Source organism: Halichoerus grypus, chromosome 7 (genome assembly GCF_964656455.1).
Source record: "Halichoerus grypus chromosome 7, mHalGry1.hap1.1, whole genome shotgun sequence".
NCBI classification, from domain to species: domain Eukaryota; kingdom Metazoa; phylum Chordata; class Mammalia; order Carnivora; family Phocidae; genus Halichoerus; species Halichoerus grypus.
In genome coordinates this window covers 144505027-144528873 of record NC_135718.1, presented here as the reverse complement: position 1 = coordinate 144528873, position 23847 = coordinate 144505027, and the positions used below count along the sequence as shown (strand labels likewise).

Genomic DNA, 23847 nt, shown 5'->3' with positions numbered 1-23847 from the left:
CAAAAAAACCAAACCATCAGTTTCTACATTGGAAAAGGCACGATGGCAATTTTTTTTTTAAAGTGTTTTGATGCTAGGAATTCCCATAAAAAGATCAATTTTTCTTATCATGACGACATTTTGAAAACCTACATAGCTTCACCCCCTGCCAACTAAATTTAGAACACATGAAATAAACTCCCCATACAAAATACTTTTGTGCTAAAAAACAGGTAATTCACATTCTGATAAAGAGCAGAAGACAAGTGCTTTATTATGAGAACTGTTCAAGTAAAATTTCAGTGTGCACCAGTGAAAGTGAATAAAGATTTGCATCAATTTTTCTGAATGAACACTAGGTTAAAAAGGGGCTACACAGTTTTTTTTTTTTTTCCAAACACCATCCTTTGCTAAGGCAAAAATACACTTCATTTTAGAACAGAACTGTTACAGAGGAAAGCTACGTCACAGTACAGTACAGAATGTAAAATTCACCCTAGTCTGGATGCCATTACGGAATGGCACATCACCTACACGTAGAGCTTTCTGATGTAGGTTAGAATTACAGTATTTATCACAGCTTTATTCTCCTTTGAACTGATAAAATTTGAATACACTTTTCCATTTCTCAGGAGTGTGCAGATGGGGCCCATATGTTGATATTACAGTAATTACAACATTAAATAACATTGCACAGTCAACCTCCAAGGCTAATTCAGTAAAAAATAACAAGTATTAAAATGTACCTTTCCTAGTGGTTTTACATCGCATATATCACTAATTATGAAAGAAAAGGAGGCAAATGCCCAATTACAAAGCTGCACATTATAGGCATAACGATGTGGAATAAATACAAGAAATCTGGCAAAATATTAAAAACAAACATGTTACATGGGAACAAACTCAACAACCACGTAAGCGTAAATCAATAATACACTGTTATAAATAGTAGGTTTTGCTCAAAAGTCTCCTAAGTCCTTACAGATATTACTGTGTCGGGGGCAGGTGAAAAGGATGGGAGGAGAATAGGTAAATGTTCCCAATGCCAGTTAGTTCCTGAGGTGGCATTATTTCTTAACTGATGCATTGATCAACACTGTAAAGATGAGTTTGTGCTATGAGACAGTCCCGATATTCTATCTCCGCAATTACACTGCGGTATTCAGAAGGCAGCAAACCTAAGTGACAGTCTACACTTATAATAGCCAGATGGAGTATTGATTCTTTTTAATTTTGCTGCTACATTTAGCAGTGGGCCAGAAAACACTTTAAAGTTTAAAGGAAATTTGATACGGGTTTAACTTTTTCCCCAGTACTTCTTAGCTCAAGGCGAAGCTATTAATATTTTCATGTAGTTCATTTTAAAAACTCTAAGTGCCAACACTGTAAACATTTTGTATTTTCTCAACTACACCTTGTCTGAGAACAAGGAGAAGAGCATAGGTAAGCAGGAATAATTCTGTGTACAGTAAAGCTGATCTATTTATCAGCTCCTGGTTTAAATTTAAATAGGATTTAAAAATAATTTTTAGAAGTCCATGCTACAACTTTAAAGACTATTTCTGTGCACTTTTAATTCTGGACACAATTTTCAAAATTGCATGATGGAGGTAAGAATTTAAAAAACCCACCAGAATGTAAATAACAGGGAAGAACATCTCCAACTGAAAGTGTCAAACATACATTTATGTGCAGAAATCTAGACAACTATACAAGTTCTTTAAGCAATCATCTGTTTTATTATACAACTCTATGAACAGAAAATGAACAGAAATACACAATATACTTACCTGTACATGTGAAACCTACTTTTTTAGCTACAGATATTTAGTATACTTCACACGGACTTGAGTTGTCCAGTCCCTAACTATGTATGTCCTTATTGCATGAAGGGCGAATTCTACATGGGGGGAGACTCACAGGCCAATCGCCTTAGGCATTACCAATACATTCAAAACTGTACCTCATATGTGAATGTATCTTCCCTGATCCTGTAAATTTGAGTTTCTTTACAGCTTAAGCTCATTCGCTATTTTAGATGCAATGCTCTTAAAGGCAATAGATGTCCCAGATATTCGCTTGAAGCGGACCCCGTTCAGTGACAGCCGCGGCAACTTGCAGACCTCCATCTCCCACTGCACGAGGCTGTCCTGTCTAGCATCTCCGTGGACACAGAAAAGCAAAAACCTCTCTTTTTGTTCATAATCACAGTTGTTTGCATCTAACACTTTCCGGATTTCTCTCATCATGTCATTGGGGTCCATTGAACTAGTGGTCTTCATACTCCACGTGAACCGCAAAGAACGTGGCTTAGAATCTTTACCCTCTTCCTTGTCTCTTTCTTTTGGTTCCCCTGACGTACTTCTAGAAGGGGAGGGCAAAGGGAGAGAATGGAAACAAAAATTCCATTCAGCAAACAAGTCAAAGCACACATGAAATCTAAGTGGTCATCGCTCAGTGTCTAATGAAACTACCCAATTTACAGACTACCTTCAGGTAATTACAAACATTTGTGTCACCTTGCTGTCCCCAAAACAGACCCCGGGACACCATCTGCCTTGGCTTTGTTTGTGGGAAACAAGTTTACAGCTGAAAGTGAAGAACTTAACACTTTGTCAGTTCCCTGCAAAAGCAGATTCTCCATTTCCTGTACATTTACACAAACAGAAACCGCTAGCATTCTACTTATAAATACACATTTTAAAAAATATAAATTTCCCTTTTTTTCCCTACCTTTTTTGGGTAGCGAAAGGACTGGGGGCAAGGCTAGCAGGAATGGCTACAGGGGGATTATTTACACCTGATCATGCTGACAAAGGATGCTGCATCGCGAGGTAAAGGCATCAGGTCGTAGCACACGTGGAAGTGTAGACGTCAGGCCCTCTCGGGGTTTCATCATTTTGCTAAAGACATCCTTAACGTAGTCTGCCAGGCTCCACGTGACCCATACCCCCACTCCTACCTCCAGCCCCTCATCTCGTACTATCTTCCTCCCTGCTTCCTCCTCTCAAGACACACTGGCCTCCGCGCTGAGGGCTGTGTTGCTTTCAGGCTTTCCCCTCAGGGAGCTGCACGGCTCACGCCCTTACTTCCTTCAGATCTCTGCTCACTTTCTGCCTGCGGTCTAGCCTGACCACCCTCGGGCCCCCCAGCACCCCCCAACTCTGCTCTAGTGCTTCCTCTACGGCACTTGCTACGTTCTAATATAGTATTTTTTCCCTAAGATACCACTTAATTCATTTATGTATTACGGTTATTACGTACTGTCTGACTCTACCACTAGACTGTAAATTCTAGGAGACCAAAGGGTTTTGTCTGTTTTGCTCACTGGTCTATCTCAGGACTCTAGAACTGTGCTGGGCACACGGGAGCTGACGGACACATGTTTGTTAAGCGAATCAACCTTACTGAACCGTCCTTATTGTAAGTCTCCCATAAATAATATAGAACCAGAAAACCTATTTCAAATAATCACAGAAAGGTAAAATAGGTTATTTATGATTCAGAAGACCCTGTAATTAAATTGGTGGAGCAATTTTCCAGATAGAGATGTTGCAATTTTAACTTGTGAATCTAGCTCACTTATATGTGATTTAAAAAAAAATGATATACTTTGAAAGGAGTCTATAACCTATGATATAAACATTTTGTTTATATGTATATATGTATTCATATATACACTTTATGTCAATATTATCATATAATACATATTTGCACATATATTTGTATATATGAATTTTTATGTATACATTTATATATACATTTTCCTCCTTATTCCTAGGTACCTGAGCCCAAAGCTCTGCAAACTATGCAAGTTTGAGAAAATTAGGAAAGGAAGAAGTAGAGAAAATAAATTTCTAAGACAGTGTTTATTTCACTGTCTTCTCTATCATTTTCTTTTTGCTCACGGACGCTAAGCCACTGCATCACAGGCCTCCTTGGGCATGCAGACCTCATGAGAGTCGTTTATCAGAACCACACGTACAACCCCGGGTATGGAATCGGCATGCCAGGGCTGGAAGGGACCCAAGAGAACACGTGATTGAACCCTCATTTTAAAAACAGAACTGATGGCTTTACTTTTTCTAAGGTCATAGAGCTAATGAGCTGAAAAGCAAAAACCAGGAATCAGTTTTTCTTCCATTCCACCAAGGTCACCGGGTGACCTTGAGACGACAGGCACATACAAGATGTTTTTCTACATGTACCTCAAAGGCATCACCACGGGTGACGTTAACTGTAGAAAGCTCCTGAAAATGTTAATACTAATGGTAACAGCGAACATTTACTGGGCACTGACTAGGTGCCAGGAACCGTTCCCAGCAGCTAACATGCATTATTTACTCATTTACCCTAACGACTCCGGAGCTAGAGCAACTCCCTAAGGTCACACAGCGAGGCCAGTGGCAGGACACGGCTCAAACGCTGGGGTCCGGCTCGAGAGCCCCAGTCACGCCCCTGACATGACAGGACCTCCTGCTCCTTACTGTTCTTCAGTTGTAGAATGGACACTTTCCACCTGGCTGTTGTGAGAACTGAATGACCCCCTAGTTACAGGCAGGAGGCATTCAATAAGTTTGTTGAAAAGCAAAAAGAAAAAAAAGAAAGAAAACAAAACCCAACAACAACATAAGAAAGGGCCACACAGGCCCGTGAAAGGGCCGAGCAGAGACAGGTGGCCCACCTGCAGCACTCAGTGTACTATTACCACGTGTCTCAGAGGGAGATTTAGTGGGAAGGCAGCATGAGACCCAAGAGGCTCCAAAGTGACGACTGAGTGAGGGAGGGGCTAAAAACAAATGTCCTTCATGTTTATTTGACAGGCAGAAGGGAAGTTACAAATATTTGTCCTGCCTCCCCCGCTGGCTGCCTACCATGGGGACTCGGGCACCTAACTCAATAGAGAAACATTTCAACTATTGTGACCAAACAAATATAGCACAGTTTGCAAAATAGATTACCCAGGAATGCTTAATAAAGTTTTTGCAAAGCTCATTATGTTTTATATTTTAATTAATTTTAAGAGGTAGAAATTAAATTGGGGCTTGTGCTCAGCGGGTCAAAAATCGTTCCTGAATGAAGCTGGAGCATCTGTCCTACTGAGGAGCTGCTTGCCCAGGTTCTGTGATTCATACGGGATCTTTTCATGCTGGTATACATTCCAAATAATGTAATGCCTTCCTTTCTTCAACTTCCCGTTTGTTAACATGAACACAAGCACTAACATGTCACTGATGTGGTCCCCTGACCAGCAGCATCAGCACCTCACGCAGCCACCCCCACCCCAACCACGAACCCTGGGGGGGGGGCCCACCTGATTCTGACTGGGCTTGTGTTGGAGATCCGCCGTCAGGAAGAATACACAACCACCACTGCATGCCAAGAACCATCAAGTAAGGCAGGGCGAGAGTCTTAAAATGTCGTCCACCACTGAACACTCACCCAAAATATATTCCTAATATCAAACCTTCCTACATATTTGGTCACCTCCATGTTCAGTGTTACCTAATTCCAGTTACATCCTTTTAGTGAGAAAAGGATCAGTACATTTTAATCCATTAATTCTTCTGCTAGGACGTATTTTATAGGACAGGAAGGCTGCTTCTCTACGAAGCATACCAGTCAAAATAATGTTTAGAAAACACAAACTTCAAGTTAATTAACTCACACTTCATTAAGCGCTCGGCAACATTAAGAAAACCCATCCCGATATAAAAACGTAAAATACACATACTGTCTAGTTTTTAGCTCTATTCAGATTTATTAGGTCCTGCACGTCTTTGGAGGGCACGTTTGCACACACGGGGGCCCTAGTGGCGAAGTGTTCATAGTGGCTCCTCACCTTGAGGGGTCTGTGCGGCCACTCGCTTCGCCTTCACTTGGATCCCTCAAAACAAAGTGGAGGTTGAGATTTAATGATAAGAGTGAAAAGTATACCAAGAAAACCTACATCTAAAATGATGTTAAAGTTAACGTGTTAAGCAAACTTCTAACACGACACTTTTCTGTTACTAGTCAGTCTGACACTGCTTTGCACGTTTTCATTGTAACCAGCTTAACTGTCATTTTATTGAGCGTCTACTGGGTCTTGTCAGAGAGGAGATGCTAGGTTGACGGTTTAGGATTTTTTTTTTTAAAACAGGATCTTCCAATTCCCAGTCATAATTTCAAAGTCAGAATTTATCTTTTGATTGAGTTTAGTTCAATCTACAGTTAAAACTATTTAATAATTTTCAGCAGCAAGATCCAACTTCGTATTTGTTATTAAATGTAATTCTAGTAGTCGCTCAATTTAGAAAATACATAAGTTAACCTTGTCGTTAGAAATAAAGTTCAACATATACAAGTGTTTCTAAAAATAATTTTTCTAAAAACCAATTTTTAAATAAGCAATTAACTTCAGATGTAACACTAACGATTCATGCACATGATAAAATGTTACAGCACACCAACAAGCTATCCAAGCAGGTGAGTCTAAAAACATGAAATCAATCTTAAGCAGAAACATTGATCTTACCTGGACATCCACCTGTGAAATAAAACCAGGAAAACTCTACTAATTGTCCTTCTGTTGAACGTCATTAATATTTTTTAAGTCTACCAAAATCTTAACTACTTCGTCATTTTTCAAATGTAATTAAATATTGACATAGAGCATCAAGTTATAAACCAGTTTAAATGTATTAAGAAATGGCATGTGAGAGCAAAATACTATTAAATCGCTGGGAAAAAATAACCAACTCAAACGCTGAAGTTAATGTTTTCTTAATGTTCTAACCATTCCAGAAACATTCATGTTATTTATGTAAAGTGAATGCAATGGGAATAAAATCAGGGCCACTCTCCTCATTCCCCAAATTAATGGAACACATCCATACACTGAGCTCTACAACTTGACTGGAGGTTAGAAATATGAATGCCTTCTGCATCTTAGGGTCTTTAACTAGAGGCCTTTCGGGACAAACATGTTGTGTAAAAACCCTTTTCCTCTCTGAATCAAAAAGGACAAATAATATGTATTCTCACATTCAAATGGGGGTTTCTTAATTCTTAAATGGCATTTTCATGGGCAAGTGTAGTAATTCAGTGTTACCTACACGAACCTATCTTTATGACAGCACGCGGCCATAAATAAGACACGGACACGTACACCGTGAGGCCTGTGCGGCTCTGCCGATGTCCCGGAGAGCAGCCCGTCCGTGGGAAGGAAGGCCGGTAAGGCTGCTGCTTCAACAGAAAGGGGCGTGCGTCTCCCAGGGCTTCTCTGTCCCATTTCTGTTTTGCCGTCTAAGTTGCTGTTAGCAGACCCTTTAAGCATTAGGAACTAAACGCTCCCTAAGCTCTACTTCTGCTCTCGCTGTTGAAATAGCCACTGACTCGCCACGTCGTTCCCACGCCCCGTTCCTGCCCTCCCGGACGCCCACAGAAGCAGCGACTTGAAGAACGTCTGCTGCCTGCCACTGGTTTCAAATAGTCCAGCAGCCACAGAGGGAGGCAGCTGGGGAGAGAGAGCCCGCTGGCTGTCACAGCACATGCAGGCTGGCAGGGCTCCCCAACACTCAACACTTAAAAATCAAAACCATGGGGCGCCTGGGTGGCTCAGTCGTTAAGCGTCTGCTTTCAGCTCTGGTCATGATCCCAGGGTCCTGGGATCGAGCCCCGCATCGGGCTCCCTGCTCCGCGGGAGGCCTGCTTCTCCCTCTCCCACTCCCCCTGCTTGTGTTCCCTCTCTTGCTGTGTCTCTCTCTGTCTGTCAAATAAATAAAATCTTGTAAAACAAAACAAAAAACGGCCACATATCTTATGCACAGCAATATATACTGAAGTGAACTAATCTGGTTATCCCCTAAAAAGAGCGAGCTATGTTTAAAAAATCCTAAGGTCTGAGACAATCTCCAGTTGATACGGTAGTTCTATAGAACCATCCAAAGCAAATGGTTCTCCATGCTATTTAAAAGGCTTTTATTTTTTTTAAAGACTTTTGAAATAGTATGTCTACACCCTCCCTTGATAGAGAACTCTAGCGTAAATCACTTTCCTAATTGGAAAGTTCTTTCCTAAGACCAGAAAACAACTCTCTCACGTGTCATTTCAGCATACAGCCTTTCTACTGGCCAAGGAGAACTTACTAACTGGCTTCCTCTTTGTAATAATGGTTTTCCAGTACATGAATGATTAACTCCAAATTATTCTTTATCCTTCCCTTCTTAAAGTTTAACAACCCAAATTCTTTTACTTTTTTCCCTATAACATCCTATCTTTTCCTCTTTTTAAGCATTTAGTGGCACATCAACTCAGTTGGTTCTGAAGTTGATGGGCTGTTGGGGCACCTGCCCCAGAGCATCCTGGGTGCCAGTGTGGGGGTTCCATTTCTTCAGGTGTGAGGCACAGTGCAGTGAGGAAGGCAAAGGGAACAGACAGAAAGGCAGGGCTTGAACCCAGGATGGGCTTAAGAAGAGACCAGTGGGAAGGATGGACAATCTGGGAACTGAGGTGAGAAGAATAAATAATAAGGCTGGAATAGCTCTTGAACATCAAGAAATTCTCCCAGTTCTCTCCAAGCCTCCAACCCTCCCGAAAGTTCAATATGCCGAACATACAGGAAGACCCCCTGCACTTCCCGTCTGTCGGCTGCTAAGAACTTAGCAGGTTCATTCCTGGTACGGAAACCAGCGCTTTGCTTGTCTTCCTGCATTGGGGCGTTTGTGGTATCCTACACAACCCCCTCCCCAGCCACACGATGCTACGTAAGGGAAGACTGTGTGCGTGGCAGTGAGCACACACACCTGTAAAGCCAAAGCTGTCCACGTGGTGACAGGTGACCTCAGAGGAGAACTGCGAATTGTTTCTCTTCTCTAACCAAACCCAGAATTATGTTAAAAATTAAAAGACATTAAAAAAATCCTACCAAATTGCTGACAAAGGATGGCAAGCTCCTCCCTGCCTTCTTCTGCCCCCAAAACTCTCTATGAAATGACATTGTTCAGAAGTTAATAAAGGCATCGTGGAACTTTAGAAATGTTCATGTTGGCTCCCCTCAGCGGCCAGCTCAGAACTCCCTTAACCCCCAGAGTACTTTCTATCTCAGGGCCTGCTCCCTTCAGAGCACTTACCAGGATTTATTATAACCTTATGTGTTTGCTTTTAAAATCTGTCTTCTGCACTATTCAACCATTCATTCCATAAATGTCTGAATGTCATACGTGTCATTGCAGACACTCAATATTCAGCAGAAGATTTAGCAGAGAACCAACAGGTAAAGCGGGGGGGGGGCGGTTCTTTCAGGGAGTGTTAGGTGCTATGGAGAAAAACAAAGCAGGGAGAGGGCGTGCTGGAGAGGCTGTGATCTCACACAGGGGACGGAGGAAGGGACACTCCCACAAAGACACAAAGGAGGTGCAGAAGAAGTCAGTCGTGCGGGAGTGGGGGAAGGAACTGCAAACACAAAGCCCTGCACGGCAGGCCCAGTGTGCGCGAGGACACTCAGCTGCCCCGTGTGGCCCGCGTGCGACCGGCGAGGGGCAGGGGGAGAAGATGAGGTCAGAGCAGAAATGTGCGGCCAAACCACGTGGGGCCGCAGAGGCCATTGTGCAGGCTTCGAATTGTATCCTGAGCGGGATAAAAGCAAGCAGAAGGCTTTCAAGCACGGACAGACACTGCCGAGCACAGAAGAGGACAAGGGCAGAAGTGAGGAGACCCGTTAGCAGGTGGAAGACGAGCAGTGGGTTTGGTGACAGAGGCTGCGGTGGGGGTGACAGAAGAAGCTACGTCCGGGAGATGCTGGGAAGGCAGAACCAATGCCACAGGCCAGCAGGCCTGGCTTGTGGTCTGAGAACTAGAAGGAAGGTGTCGCCATTACCTAATGCGGTGAACAATGAGGGAGGACTGGTGTCTTGGGGGGGGCAGTGGGGAGCTGGATTTTGGACACGGTCTGTCCGGAAGTCTACGACACAGCCGCGTGGAGAGGCTGAGTAGACAACTGGCTGTGTGAGTCTCTAGTTCAGAGGCAAGATCTGGGCTAAAGACATACGTCTGGGAGTTGTTAAAGTAAGATGAATGTAAGGTCATCGGTCTGAATGAGATCAGCAAGAGAGTGAGGACAGCCAGAGAAGAGAAAGTTCGAGCCAAAGCTCAAGCCCTGGGGCAGTCTGACACTTAGGGGTGGGAGTTGGGGGGGGAAGGGAACCTGAAAAGAACCAGCAAAATGGCCTGAGATGGAACTGTTAGTTTGAGAGGTAGGAGGAAGACCAAAAGCCAAGTGAGCAAAATGTTTCAACGGTGTGCCGTGCTGCGCAGGACATGCTCCTAGGAAGGGGGCTCCATCCGTCTCCCTCACGGCCGGATCGACGGCACCAGGACAGCGCCCAGCAAGCAGTGGGTCCTCACAGATTTGTTACATGGCCCTATGGCCATCCTCCATCCCAGGCTCCCAACAGACCTTCTCCACGCCACGTTCTCCTCTGACATTCTGTCCTGACCTCTTGTCCAGGGCTCTTGACTATGCTCCCTCTAGAATCTACATTTTCATTGCAAAGTAAAGAGAAATATGTTATATGCTGCTTAATGTACAATTAGTAATCAAGCTTTTAAACTCAAAACCATTTTCCTTCACTTCAAAATTAATCCTGGCTTCACCATGATTAATTAATCCTGGCCTATCAAAAGGGCTTTGAATAGTCAGCCAAATTCCACCCAGCAAAAACTACTGCTGATCTAACCAGGACCCTGCAGATGGTCAGAGAGCACTACCTGTCATGGGGACTCTGCTGTGAGCTTCCGGCTCTTTCTCTCTCCAGGTGCCATATGCTGCATGGTCGCTGCCCAAATGGTACAACATCACGGTTGATAGGGTTAGAAACTGATGTTGCACTTGAGTAAAGTTTTAAATTCTGGGTGATCCTGGGTAAACTGGTCCATGAATAGCTCCAAGAAAAGGCAAGAGACTAGAGCTGCTTCTTCTCTTTTCTGCATCCACTCTTTGAAATCCTAGGAACACTAATAAGCTGGGCAATTATTTAATTAATATTTTTTAAAGCATGTGTAATAATTTCCTCCTTATAATTTCTTACCTGCTCAAACAACTCTATGCTATGGAGCTTTAGCCGCTCCCCCCACCCCGTGGACAGCTGTGCCTTCCTCTGGCCTCCCCCGCATGCTGTCTCTGCAGCACGCATTGTGCTTTCTACCACGGTCGGCTGCGTACACGTGTGCCCCTTTCAGGACTTGACGGTCTGGAGTGCACAGATGCGGTCTTATTCATCTTTGCGTCCTGCTTGGCACCTAGCACAGGGCTTTGCACGTAGAGGATTTTGCAGGCTTTTAGGAGGACCTGATAATAGATCAAATGGATATCTACCTGCGTTGTGTTCAGCAACTTCTATCATCAATGTTTAAGCTTACTTTTGAGAAAAGAGCACAATTCTATTTGATTAGAAGTTAACTATACTTGTATTCATTTTGTGTTTGCTGTGTTTTGATGTTAAGCTTCTATGATGTTAAATTACATAAGTAATCTATGTGATTCCAATACAGAGGCTTTTCACGAGAAAGGAAAAAAAAAGGGTAAACTATATATTATTAGTGAACAGTTTAGAAGTATTCCTAAAAAAATATTATTTCAAGGATAAATGGAAAGTCACTATTTCCTTTTTTTAAAAATCAAGGCTTTTGGGTAGGGGATAATCTGTTTGTTAAAACACACATTTTTTATGTCAAGTTTTCCTCTTTCCACTCTATTTTACAGAATTTAACAATTCTTATCTTGCCCATTTTTTTCTCTCTCTTAGGGAAAAATACTTTGTCTTCCTTGATTTTCTTCTTCAAACTTCTGTAAAATGCCTTGAAACCATTTTGGAAAATCACCCCAAAGGTGAAAGAAAAAACACCAAGTCTCCTTCGTAATTCCTAGAGGAAACAAAACACCACGGCTCATTGGTACTGACCTGCGAACGAATTTGGATGTTATTTTGCTTATTATACCGGTTGACGTTCCCCTCCTGGCGTGTGCGAACGCGCCCGCTTCGTGGGAAGGAGAGGCGGGCGGCCCGTTGTAAGCGGCGCTGCGGCGCTCCCGGAGCTGCTCGCCGTGGAAGGTGCTGCGGCTGGAGCTGCCCCGGGGGAAGCGGGTGCGGTCCGGAGTGGAGGCGCTAATACTGTGAGCAGATGGGGAGGCAGCAGGCGCCCTCTGCGCTGCGCTGTTGGGACAAATCAAGAAACATTATTGAGAAGAATGACAGAGAAAGCTTCCACTCATTCTAAAAACTACCAGAGCAAGACAAAACAAAAAATAAAAACCACCAAATGCCATGGCTACCTTTCCTAGGCCCTATTTTACCTGCTCCCATTAGAGATGCATGCGGGTAACTGTTATTTAGGGGATCACTGTATGGAGAGGGATATTAGCATTTCAGTTCGGAACTAAATGCCTTTTACAGAAATACAGTTATTAAAGAGTAAGAAGTTATTGAAACAGGGATACAAACACTCTTCGGAATCAGGAATGCCAAATTGGGGGTGCTACACATATATTTTTTACTATTCTCTTACTTTAAGCCATTCAGCAACGTGGAACATGAATGTTGTTACTCATCAAAAAGCACCTGAATGGAACCACCGCGTATTTACAACGCAGGCCTCAGGGACAGCATGATACTCCGCGACACCACTGATGTGAGTAATAAACCTTTCACTAAAGATGCTTCTGAATTTGAGAAATCCTAACATAGACAAATACTGGAAAAATGGGCATATCACTGTAAACCTAAAAGGGTTCTTCAAGATCATCTGTTTCCCTGATAGAGAAACGAAAAGGCCAATTTCATTAAAAAAAAAAAAAAAAAAAAAAAGTAACTGGCAGTAGCCAGGGTTACCCAAAGGTCTCCATTCCCAGTCTCATGTACTTTTGTTTTTACACCATAAAAAATTCAATTTACCTGAATGACAAATTGGGCAGCAATCCTTTATGGATGGATTTAAAACAAAATCCTTACAGAAAATTCCTTTAGAAAATGATTTAAATCATAGGCAACATTTTTGAAAACAGGGTGTGGTGTGTTTATGTTACAATTCAACTTTTCCCTCTGCTACAGACACTGAATCTTCTCAGAAAGCTCTCGATGTGATGGTGCTTATCATGTATTTTTACATGGTGCTATGTTCTTAAATGAAATGCACCCAGCACGTTACCCGGGCCGGTAAGCTTCAGAGCCGTCTTTAATGGTTGGCAGTGTAACTTTAATAGGATGGCCAGAAGTGGACATGGACTTCTGGTGGCGGGGTCGTGCTGAGGGGACAGCAGAAGCCACAGCAGAGCCTGCAGAAGATATGCTACTTGCGGACATCTCCGTAAGGCTTTCGACAGAAAACAGTTGAGAAGACCATAGAAATGTAAAAGAGAAGAGAAATTGCAGTTTACTAAAATTTAAGAAATAGATTTTTAAAATCTAAATTGACTACACCTTTCATGACTGAGACACTTAAGAGAAATTAACATTAGTGGCATTATTAGTGACTAACAAACCAATATTCTTGCCAAAAAATGTACAGAGTGAATTTACCACCACCTTCCATGGAAAAGATCCCGCACACGCTTGCTCTATAAATGTGAATCTGAGAAGGTATGAAATTACTTTTACGATCGGAGACCTTTTTCACTTTCCAAAAGACAAAGTTTGGTGTAATGTGTTGCTGTGGTTTATTGTCCCTTATACAATAAGAATGCATAATTACGACAAAGATACTGTCTCTGGAAACATCATCAAAACACTTCCAGCTTGTATTATTAATCAATCGGTTAACTGTCATAGGTTAAAGGAGCTGCAGATCAGGAGTTGGTACAGGAAAAGTAATAAAGTCAGAAATCAATTCCCAAGTCTTTTTCTAGCCTAAAGGATCTTATGTCCGAGGAAGATACATTTACCTCCGTACGCCTTATAATAACACTTACTTTGCGTGTCCATTATTTGGGAGGGAACAAATGTTAAGCACAGTCTGTCTGGTCCACTGACATGACGAGGGATGGAGCTAAGAACAGAATTTTATGAGAACAGGCTCCCTGCCCTTTTGTACTATATTGATGAAGAGCCCTTAGAACTCACGATGAAAAGCAGCTAAATTTTTTAAATAATAAAAACAAAATGATTTGTCATTATTTAAAATAAAACATGTTGAGAATTCCATGGTTCTCAATGATCAGTTAAGACGGCCACATTTCTTTAGACGAAGGAAAACAAAACCTTCATGGTTTGGATACAATAATGGCTTGATGGGAGGGGTAAGGGTAAGAAGTGAAGGCTAACTAAAAAAAGTAAAGTAAAAGATAAAAAGGAAGCAGCAGGTATATAATAAGACTCAAATTAAGAAGGTCAGATTAGGAAGGTATAATCTGCTTTGTTTGTTACAGGGAAATATTTACTATGAGGTCTTACGCAGCAGTTCTCGGGTTAATGCTCCCATCCTTCCATTCTGGTGCAGAAGGGGAGATGCCCTAGTAAGGACGGTTGGTTGCAACTGTACCCTCTAGCAGTCCCTTTGCTCTTGACCCATCGGCTACAGGTGTTCTAGCCAGAGCAGTAACGCACGACGCCAAGGAAGCGGGCGCCACGTGGCGCGGTGACACTCACCTGCTGTCTTTGCCATTCTGCAACGCCACGTACCGATCTGCGGTCCTCTCGCACACATACGTGTTCCTTCTTGCCATGCTGCCTCCAGGATATACATTGCTCTTTAAGGAGGAAAAAAAACCCATCTTAAAATTCCGGCTGTAGTTGTGGAAAGTCAAAGAAATGAATTTAAGCCTCAAAGGACTTTGAAAAAAAAATAAATCCATGGTAGAATTTTCATTTATCAGACCTTACACGAACAAGCTCCATCTCACATGTCCGTCTCTCAGTTAGACGGCAGGAGTGACAGGCAAAGCATGACAAGCTCATGACAGTTTTAGCTTGTTGTCCTGCAGCCGCAGTGAGCCGTTGTTTGGAAGCAACGAGAAAGCCGGGTTTTTATTCCCTCCTCTGCAAGCTGGCGTAGGCAGAAGGGCAGGGGAGTGGTACCGGCAGCTCTATGGGACCAGGAGCGAGAGGCAACTCCACAAGAAATGTGATCACAGACCAGCAAGCTGTGGTGGTGACGGTGGTGGCCCTGCAGGCCTGCAGGCTGCCATTCTTCACCTGCTCAGGGAACCCCCAGGGCCCATGGTAATGTTAAGGAGACGAAGTCTCCTGGGTCAGAGGCAGGCCCTGCTGTGGCCACCAACAGAGGGGTGTGCAGGGCCTCAGGATATCCCCGCATCGCAGGTCTTAGCCAGGAGGCAAGCCAAGTCTGAGCAGCTCCGGAGCAAAGAGAATAAGCAACGAGGGACGGCATCGCCTCATCACGCACACAGCCACTGATCTGTAACCTCTGCTGTTGTGCCCGCCAAAGTCTGGACTAGTTACGAGTACTAAACTATGCAGGAATGACTTCCAAAGGGATACATGCTCTTCTGTTTAATCCTTACTCCAATAGAAAAAAAATTCTTTATTTTTGGCTAATCTGGCTTTCACTGTTCTCTAAAATACATAACTAACTTAAACTTTGTTTAAACATAAGAGCTAGAAAGTTAATAGATATATGTCTCAACTAAGTTTGGAGGAGCAAAAAAGCCTCATATAAACAAAACTGTTTAAGTGCAGATTTCAAACTTTTCAACGGCACAGGTTCCTGGGTGGAAGGAATTTTGTCACGATTTACATAAAAAACACAAATTAAAAACTATAAAAGTATGGTAGCAGAAGAGAATTGGTATGGTAGCAGAAGATTACTAAGAACATTTTTTAGGTAAGACACTGTCCACGTTAAGTGAAGGCAAAGAAGCTGGTTTCATTATGGAGAGATCCATTATGAAACTAGCTTGCATTAAGTTCTTAAAGAACCTTTAACTTTTGATAATTTCATCGTTTTGGCTAAACTGTCATGTAAGTAATCTAACCGTGAACAAATTCCTGGTCAATTCTTTCTGGCCATTTGCAGTAACACCACTTTGCTTCTCAAAGTGTGACGGGTGTGACCAGTTTCTCCTTCAAGACTATGCCTTCTGGGTTTGCCGTCCTCACGCGCCACCTCCCTTCCCTTGTCCCCTGGATGCCAGTGATACTCAGGTGGAGCAGCCCCCCAGGGAAACTGAGGATACGATCAGGCAAAAGTTACAGAAATACAGTCTCACTGATCCTATGTGACAGACATGCATCTATAAAATTAATTTTTAGAATTGACCTTCAGTGAGGCTCTGTTTAGGATTTGGGGACTAGATCTAAAACCACCCTTGCAGACCCCTGAACTCTCAGCTTGGCAACTTCCCTAAAGTGGATATACACATTTTTCTATATTTTCCAAGAAACCAAGCCTGTGTAGACAACTTCTCTGGGCCTATTTCATACTAAAGTGCTTGCATTTTATATAATTACACTATAATTTTTATGAAAATGTTTTATATTATAATCATTATAGCATTCTCAGCCTTTCTGAGTCTCCCTGAAAGCAGTATCTCCTTCCCCTTGTTTTCTTAAAAAAGATGACTGACAGTATTTTTTACAGGATGCAAAATTTTATATTTTGTATTATTTATATATGTGATAAATAATACTGAAAAACAAATTTACAAGTTTTATTGTCTTTTTGATGAAAGAATAGCATAACATATTTGCATCTTCAAAACTCACCATTTGGCTTCTGAGTTTCTAGGCTAGCCAAAAGCTTACCATTAACTGCTACATGCAAAATTTCTGGAGGGGAATTTCTTAAAGGGAAAAATACTAAGTTCATTCTTCCTGCATATTACTACAGAAAGACTCCTAAGGTCTCTCACAAACAGAAACACTTCCATCATTTAGAGTCTGTAATGTTGTGGGGTGAGAACAATAAAACAGATGACTCCGATCACCAACAAATTTCACCAACCATTGTATCTATTTAACTACTTAGCCTCAGAACTCCCCCCACTGTCAATATCACCCTAAAGTCATATGGTAGACTCACGTTAAGTCATACTGTCAAGAGAATCATACTTATAAGAGCTTTTACTATTGGTTTAAAAAAGCTCCTGATTTTATAAACATTAAAAACACTATTAAACTATATCACCTACTAAATTATCTATGCATCTTAAGGGTATTGTTTATTCTTCCATCAGAAAGTAAAAAGCCATCAGAGGGGAGGTGGGTGGGGGGATGGGTTAAATAGGTGATGGGGATTAAGGGGGGCACTTGTGATGAGCACCAGCTGTCACGTGGAAGTGCTGAATCACTCTATTGTACACCCAAAACTAACGGTACACTACACTGTATGAAAACTAACTGGGATTTAAATAAAAACTTAAAAAAAAAAAGTGAAAAGCCATGTCATGTCATTTGAGTGGACTACATATTTTCTATTGTACTTCACTTATAGACAAATAATGGAGTCACTGGTAAAATGTTTATTTTTTCAAATAATATTTTATAATATGACAGAGCCTGGATTATAAATGCTCAAGTTCCTTCCTTCTGGACATTACCTCAAAGAAAAGGGATTAAAGCTGTCTATTTGGCTTTTGTAGTTTGGGGTCAGCAAACTTTTTCTGTGAGATGTCATTTGACTGTCATTTTATGCTCTGCAGGCCACACCATCAATGTCACCCGTAGTCTGGGAAATGCAAATTAAAAACAAAAGGATATACTTTTTTGTTTTTTGCCCCTCAGGCAAAGATTTTTAAAGATCGATAATATCCAGCGGTTGATGAGCTTGTAGAGATATAATTACTCTCTAATTATTCTAACCATTAAAATTACCCTGGCAGTATTTATTAAAAATTTAAATGTGCATATTCCAAGGATACACACATAGCCAGGAGCGTCCATTAGCACACATTAGCACCGGGGCTCTGGAGGGGGGATGGGAGTGAGGATGGAGGCTTACACACGCGTGGGTACCATGTGCTACAACAAACTGAGGAGTGGGATGAGCCACCTGAGGTTAAACATGTCACCCAGAAACCAAACTTCTGAGAATGTATTTCACAGAAATACAATAATAACCTAAGTGTACAAGAATGAATATTCTGAAAAGCTGAAAACTCTGAATACCCCGACAAACAGTTGAAAAATTATGACACGTGTCTATTAATACAAATGAAATAATGTGCAGGTCTTAAGACTGTAGTAGATCTAAGAGTTCTGATGTAAAAGGACAAAACAGTATTTTAAGTTAGAAAAATTACAATGTAACAGGTATAGTATGATCTCATTTTTATAAAAAGATAAACCCTGTATGTACATATATATTCATTTATGTTTTCTTTAAAAAGGAGACTCTATAAGGTAATTCATCCCAAATGATAACACTAATTATACTGGAAGTTGAGAATAGAAGGTAAGGGAGGAGAAAGGGTAAACAATTAATTTTACTTGAAACACTTTTTTTTTAATTTAAAGATTTTATTTTTTTATTTATTTGAGAGCGAGAGACAGAAACAGCATGAGAGGGAAGAGGGTCAGAGGGAGAAGCAGGCTCCCCGCTGAGCTGGGAGCCCGATGTGGGACTCGATCCCAGGATTCCGGGATCATGACCTGAGCTGAAGGCAGTCGCTTAACCAACTGAGCCACCCAAGCGCCCTACTTGAGACACTTCTGGACTGTTAAAATTAAACATAAACAAGATATATTATTTTGGTTTCTCACACTGTCAAAATTAATATAGAAAATTAAGATAAATTTAACACTAAGTGGCTCAGAACAAAATTTCTCTACCAGAATCTTCTGGCTTATGTTTTTTTTTTTTTTTCCTTAAAGATGATAAATACGTGTGGCATGATTAACTGGAATTTAAACCAATGTCTTAGTTTTTATGCCTTCTTTAAATTAATAAATATGCTCGGAATAGCCAGTAAGTGCCTCAGCACTAGTAACTCTGAGGAAGCTACGTGTCAACTACAAGAGGAGATTATAGATAAGGGGAGATAAGGTTTACGTGGGGAAGCAACAGTGAATGATACAAGACAGCGTACAACTAAGAGCTACATGACGTAATACAACAATCAGAAAGACTGATGAGATCTGGAGCCTTCAGTCACAGGAGGCTCGACTCAGGAGATGGGGCTTGAAATGATCTGTAGAAATGACATTTTCATAATTTTGGGGGGGGACCTTCAGACAAGAGCACCACATAAAAACAGGTGTGGAAACAGGCAGCTGAGTATATCCCTGGAAAATAAGATCAGCCTGAGATGAAGGACAGCTTGCCACAGCAAGTGGCAGATAATAGGGGACCAAATTCTTTCTGTTTTGTAGGGTGATCATGTTCCAGAAACTGTCCTCTAGCTGATGTTTAGATAAAGGAAAATGATGGCCTGCCTAGGAAAATTACTTTCCCAAATGATGTCTTAGACTCTATGACAGTTAAATCATTTCCAAACAGATCAGTTGGCAGGTAAAGGGGTTATACTTACCAGTTCTGAAAATGGGTATGCACACCCATTTCGGAGTCTCGGAGGCGACAATCAAATCACATATTTTAAAAAGATAATGGTTTCAATGAACTACATAAAACAGTGGGTGCTCGGGAGTTTAAATCACTTGCAGTTAAGGTTGTGTTAGGCCTTCTGGTATTTTTTTCCTTCTCTTCTCTTTTCCTACTTTCCATAGGCTCAATCCATTTTTTTTCTTCTGTTGGTTTAAAAGTTATAAATTCTATTTTTATTCTTACGTTGTTAGCCCTTAAGTCCCTGAACTCATGTTTGCTTAGCACTGGTGAGTTTTTAAACTTACCCAGATCCTCCCATCTTCTGCTGAACAAAGCATGGGCTCTTCTTCCTTTAACCTCCACCCCATCCCTACTTCCTGGATAGTGTCCAGAACATTGGTTCTGAATTTTCATTATTGTTCTTTTTTTGTGTATGCTACCATATACATACCTGAATAAGTTATCTGATCACTTTCAACTCCATATATTTTATGGCACTACTCCAGATCCATTTCTCTTCCTGTAAGAGTGCAGTGCTCCTCAAACCATACAGTGGTAACAAATGGGTCCCTATGTAACAAGACTGGACATATTTTATGCCTAAGAGTATGCTTATCATACCTTCACATTTAAATGACAATTAGGCGAGATATAAAATTCTGGGTTCAATGTGATTTTCTTTTAGTACTTAAAAAATACTGTTCCACTTATCTCCCTTACTCCACGCTACTGTTGAGAAATTTGAGGTCAGTTTGAATTTTGTTCCTGTTCAGGTCATCTGCTGTCTCATCCTGGACATTTTCTAAAAGTTTTCACTTTGTTTTTGGTGTGTATATGTTCCACTTTAATGAGAGCAGAAGTAGGTTTTCCTTCTGGCTTTCTGAGTCTTACTTTTACTTACTTACTTACTTACTTACTTACTTACTTACTTTACTTACTTACTTACTTACTTACTTACTTATTTATTTATTTATTTATTTGAAAGAGTGAGTGAGTGGGGGCGGGTAGGGGCAGAGAGAGACAGAATCTCAAGCAGACTCCCTGCTGAGTGCAGAGTCTGACGCGGGGCTCAATCTCACGACCCTAAGACCATGACCTGAGCCGAAATCAAGACTTGATGCTTACCAACTGAGCCATCCACATGCCCCTCTGAATCTTTCTAATACTAAGTTTTTTCTTCTTTCCTTGTTATTATTTCTTCAAATATTTCTTCCCCTTCACTCTGTGCCCTTTCCCTTCTAAACTTCTATGATCTAGATGTTTCCAATTCTACTTCTATCCTTAGTATATTTTAGTCTTTTCTTTTATATTTTCTCTTTATTCTTTCCTGCTGTCTTACAAGAGAAGGCTTCAATCTACCTTCTAGCTCCGATTATGTAATTTCTACAATTTGCTGGGTTTTTTTTGTTTTTGTGTTTAAGATTTATTTATAATTTTAGAGAGAGAGAGCGTGCGCACGAGCAGGAGAAGGGGCAGAAGCAGAGGGAGAGGGAGAAGCAGACTCCCCACTGAGCAGGGAGCCCGATGTGGGGCTCGATCCCGGGACTCCGGGATCATGATCTGAGCTGAAATCAAGAGTCGGGATGCTCAACCGACTGAACCACCTAGGCGCCCCTACAAATTTGCTGTTTTAAGTGAATAATGTGAGCTCACTTTATAAATTAATCATTAATGGAGTCTGCCTTCATTGAACCGCTTACCTGTAAATATAAAATTAAGTGCACCAATATAGTTTTAAGTAAATATTAGAAACAGGAAAAATGAGGCAGGAAAGTTTAATGTACCATTTTTATAGTGAGGTTTTTAAATCTTACTTTGAAGTAAGTGTTATTTTAAGAATTCATATTTTATATTTTTGTTCTTAAAACGTAATCATGAGAAGCTTGGCCTCCTTTGCATGTTATTTAAATGTATGACTCACTTTAAAATTTTGAAACGTGTGTTTGGAAAAGGATAAAGTTTTCCAAAGATTGTACAAAAAAAATCTGAAAACAAATAACAACAACAAACTGTGAGATACTGGAATATTTACTCACACTTGGAATAGTTGAAGATTTTTTCCTTTCTGGCCCCACAAGAGGGCTTGCAGTCATCTCACTTTTTGATCCAACCGTTGTGCTGCCAAGTTTACGAGCTAGGTCTTTGTCCCACTCCTCTTTCTGCTCACTTTCCACGCTGTTAGCCTGAGGCCTTTTGGTATATGATATGGTAGGGGGAATGGATGGACCAGCTATAATAAAATTAAAGAGCATAATTAGGTGAAAATCAACTGACACAGTTTCTCCTGACGAACAAAAACTCTAAATTAAAAATATCTTTATTTGTGTATTTTATACTTGGAACTAACATTAAACTGTTTGATTACAAAAATTAGGTTAGTCCCTGAAAAGGGGATTTAATATTAATCATGCAATAATATAGATCTGTGATAACAGATGACACAAGCACATGAAGACATGAATGTATAATGCTCAGTAAATACGAGTTTGAGTAGGACTGGTCTGTCTTTCACTTATTTGACTTTGCCCCCACCATGGTCACTGAAACGCCGCTGCTTCTGGTTTGCGGAGATGCTCCGCTGGACCTTCAAGTGAGCAGGGGACTGAAGGCTGCTGTTGTTCAGGTCACTGCTGGGCCGTGACCTCTGACACAAGCTTCCGCTGGACAACGATTCACCGCCTTCAAACTATAAGAAGAAGATAGCGCACAAAGATTTCATTTATTTATTTGAGAGAGAGGCAGTGAGTGAGAGCGAGCACGAGTGGGGGGGAGGGGCAGAGAGAAAGGGAGAAGCAGACTCCCCGCTGAGCAGGGAGCCCAGTCCCAGGACCTTGGCATCATGACCTGAGCAGAAGGCCGGTGCTTAACTGACTGAGCCAGCCAGGCACCCCTGCACAGAGATTTTAAAATAAAAATGTTTATGCAAACAATATGCACTATTGATTGATGTTCTAATCTATTCCAAGCCATATAAAGAGTAATCAGAACTGAAGAAAAAAAAAAAAGTTCGGATACAGAACCGCAAGCCGGCGGCCAGGGAGGGAGGGAACCGGCTGTGTGCTTCCATGAGTGCATGCGCTCTTCTGCGATCTCGCACAGATGGCTGTGGAGCCTTAGTTTAGTCAAAACACCAAACAACAGCTACCAATTACTGAATGGTTATTATATAACCGGCCCCCCTGCTAAGGAAGCTCTTCCTATGTGTTACTTTGTTCAGTCGTGACAGCAATGCAGCTGTTTATTAACCTCGACTTCACAGATGGAAGGACCGCAGTTAAGAGAATCAAGGGACATCTCTGGGATTCAAACTCAGGATAAAATCTAAAATTGTAACTCCGCACACACCTTTTCTTTCTACCATATTTACAGAGCAAAATGTGGTTTATTGGCTCTGATTAAGAAACTGCATCTATTTAGACAAGCATGGTAAATTGGGGGTTCACTATCCCTCTCCTCGAAACACAGAAGATGTTTGTTGCTGGCAAGCTTCTCACTCAATCACTGGCTTCCCAATGGAAAATCTAAATTCATATGTAAAGACACTAATGGCAAACAGCAAAGTAATACTGATGATGAAACTGGTAATAGATCACACAGAACACACAGCAATGTGCCAGGAACTGTTCTAAGCACTGTTGAAATATTAACTCATTTAACCCTCTCGGTGACCCGCAGAGCTAAGTACTATTTACTGTCCCCATTTCATGCACCAGGGATCTGAAGCACAGAGAAATTAAGGCAAGTGCCTAAGCTGCACAGTCAGTGGCTGTGCTGGGGTGGAGGAGGGGTGCGGATTCAAACCCGGTGAATCTGGCTCCAAAGTTCAGGCTCTTACTTAGAATAGCCTCATTAGTTCATACGCAATACAAGTCAAACTTCATTTTAATTCAAGTCTGGGCTGGGTTGTATACTTGTAATGCTAGGGCTTCCTTTATATTTAAATTAATAGGAAAATTAAAGATCTCGGGAGTGAAATCTAAAGGCTAAGTAGAAACAGGTCAAAGACTTCAGAAATAACCATTTGTACTATTTCCCACTTCCTAAAATTCTCTTGATTTGGCTTCTTTGATGCCACTTCTCCAACTATTAATGCCTCCACCGAGGTTCCCCTCCCGCGAGGTGAGATGGGCTCCTGCGGTGAAGTCCTTAGAAGAGCTGCTGGTGCGTTAATGGGGTGCTCCTCTCACCACAGCTCCCAACCTACTGATGCTGCCCGAGTCACTCCCTCCAAGCCAGACCTGTGTCTCCAAATGTCTCCTGAACAACTCCGCCCAACACAAATCTCAAGTTCAACCATCCCAAATAGAACGAAGTTCCCACCTTCCCCTTGAAATCACACTCTCTTCATATCCTGGCAAATACATCTTACAAAACCAGTCACCTATGCTGGAAACC

The 23847-nt window shown here is 41.6% G+C and overlaps 1 protein-coding gene across 6 annotated transcripts in view; it reads right to left on the bottom strand.

The window, feature by feature from the left end:
* Positions 1 to 228: 228 nt before the first annotated feature.
* The window catches only part of MARK1 (microtubule affinity regulating kinase 1), a 115661-nt gene continuing 92042 nt past the window's right edge, over positions 229 to 23847 (bottom strand). The window contains exons 12-20 of one of the 6 annotated variants that reach the window (XM_078078381.1): positions 21985 to 22138; positions 21489 to 21682; positions 14601 to 14701; positions 13165 to 13329; positions 11922 to 12173; positions 10729 to 10796; positions 10418 to 10495; positions 5822 to 5866; positions 2172 to 2343 (exon numbers count right to left, since the gene is read on the bottom strand). In XM_078078381.1, coding sequence (XP_077934507.1) covers positions 2258 to 2343; positions 5822 to 5866; positions 10418 to 10495; positions 10729 to 10796; positions 11922 to 12173; positions 13165 to 13329; positions 14601 to 14701; positions 21489 to 21682; positions 21985 to 22138 — 1143 coding nt within the window. In that variant the 3' untranslated portion in view covers positions 2172 to 2257. The other 5 variants (XM_036097644.2, XM_078078380.1, XM_078078382.1 and 2 more) reach the window with 5 other exon arrangements.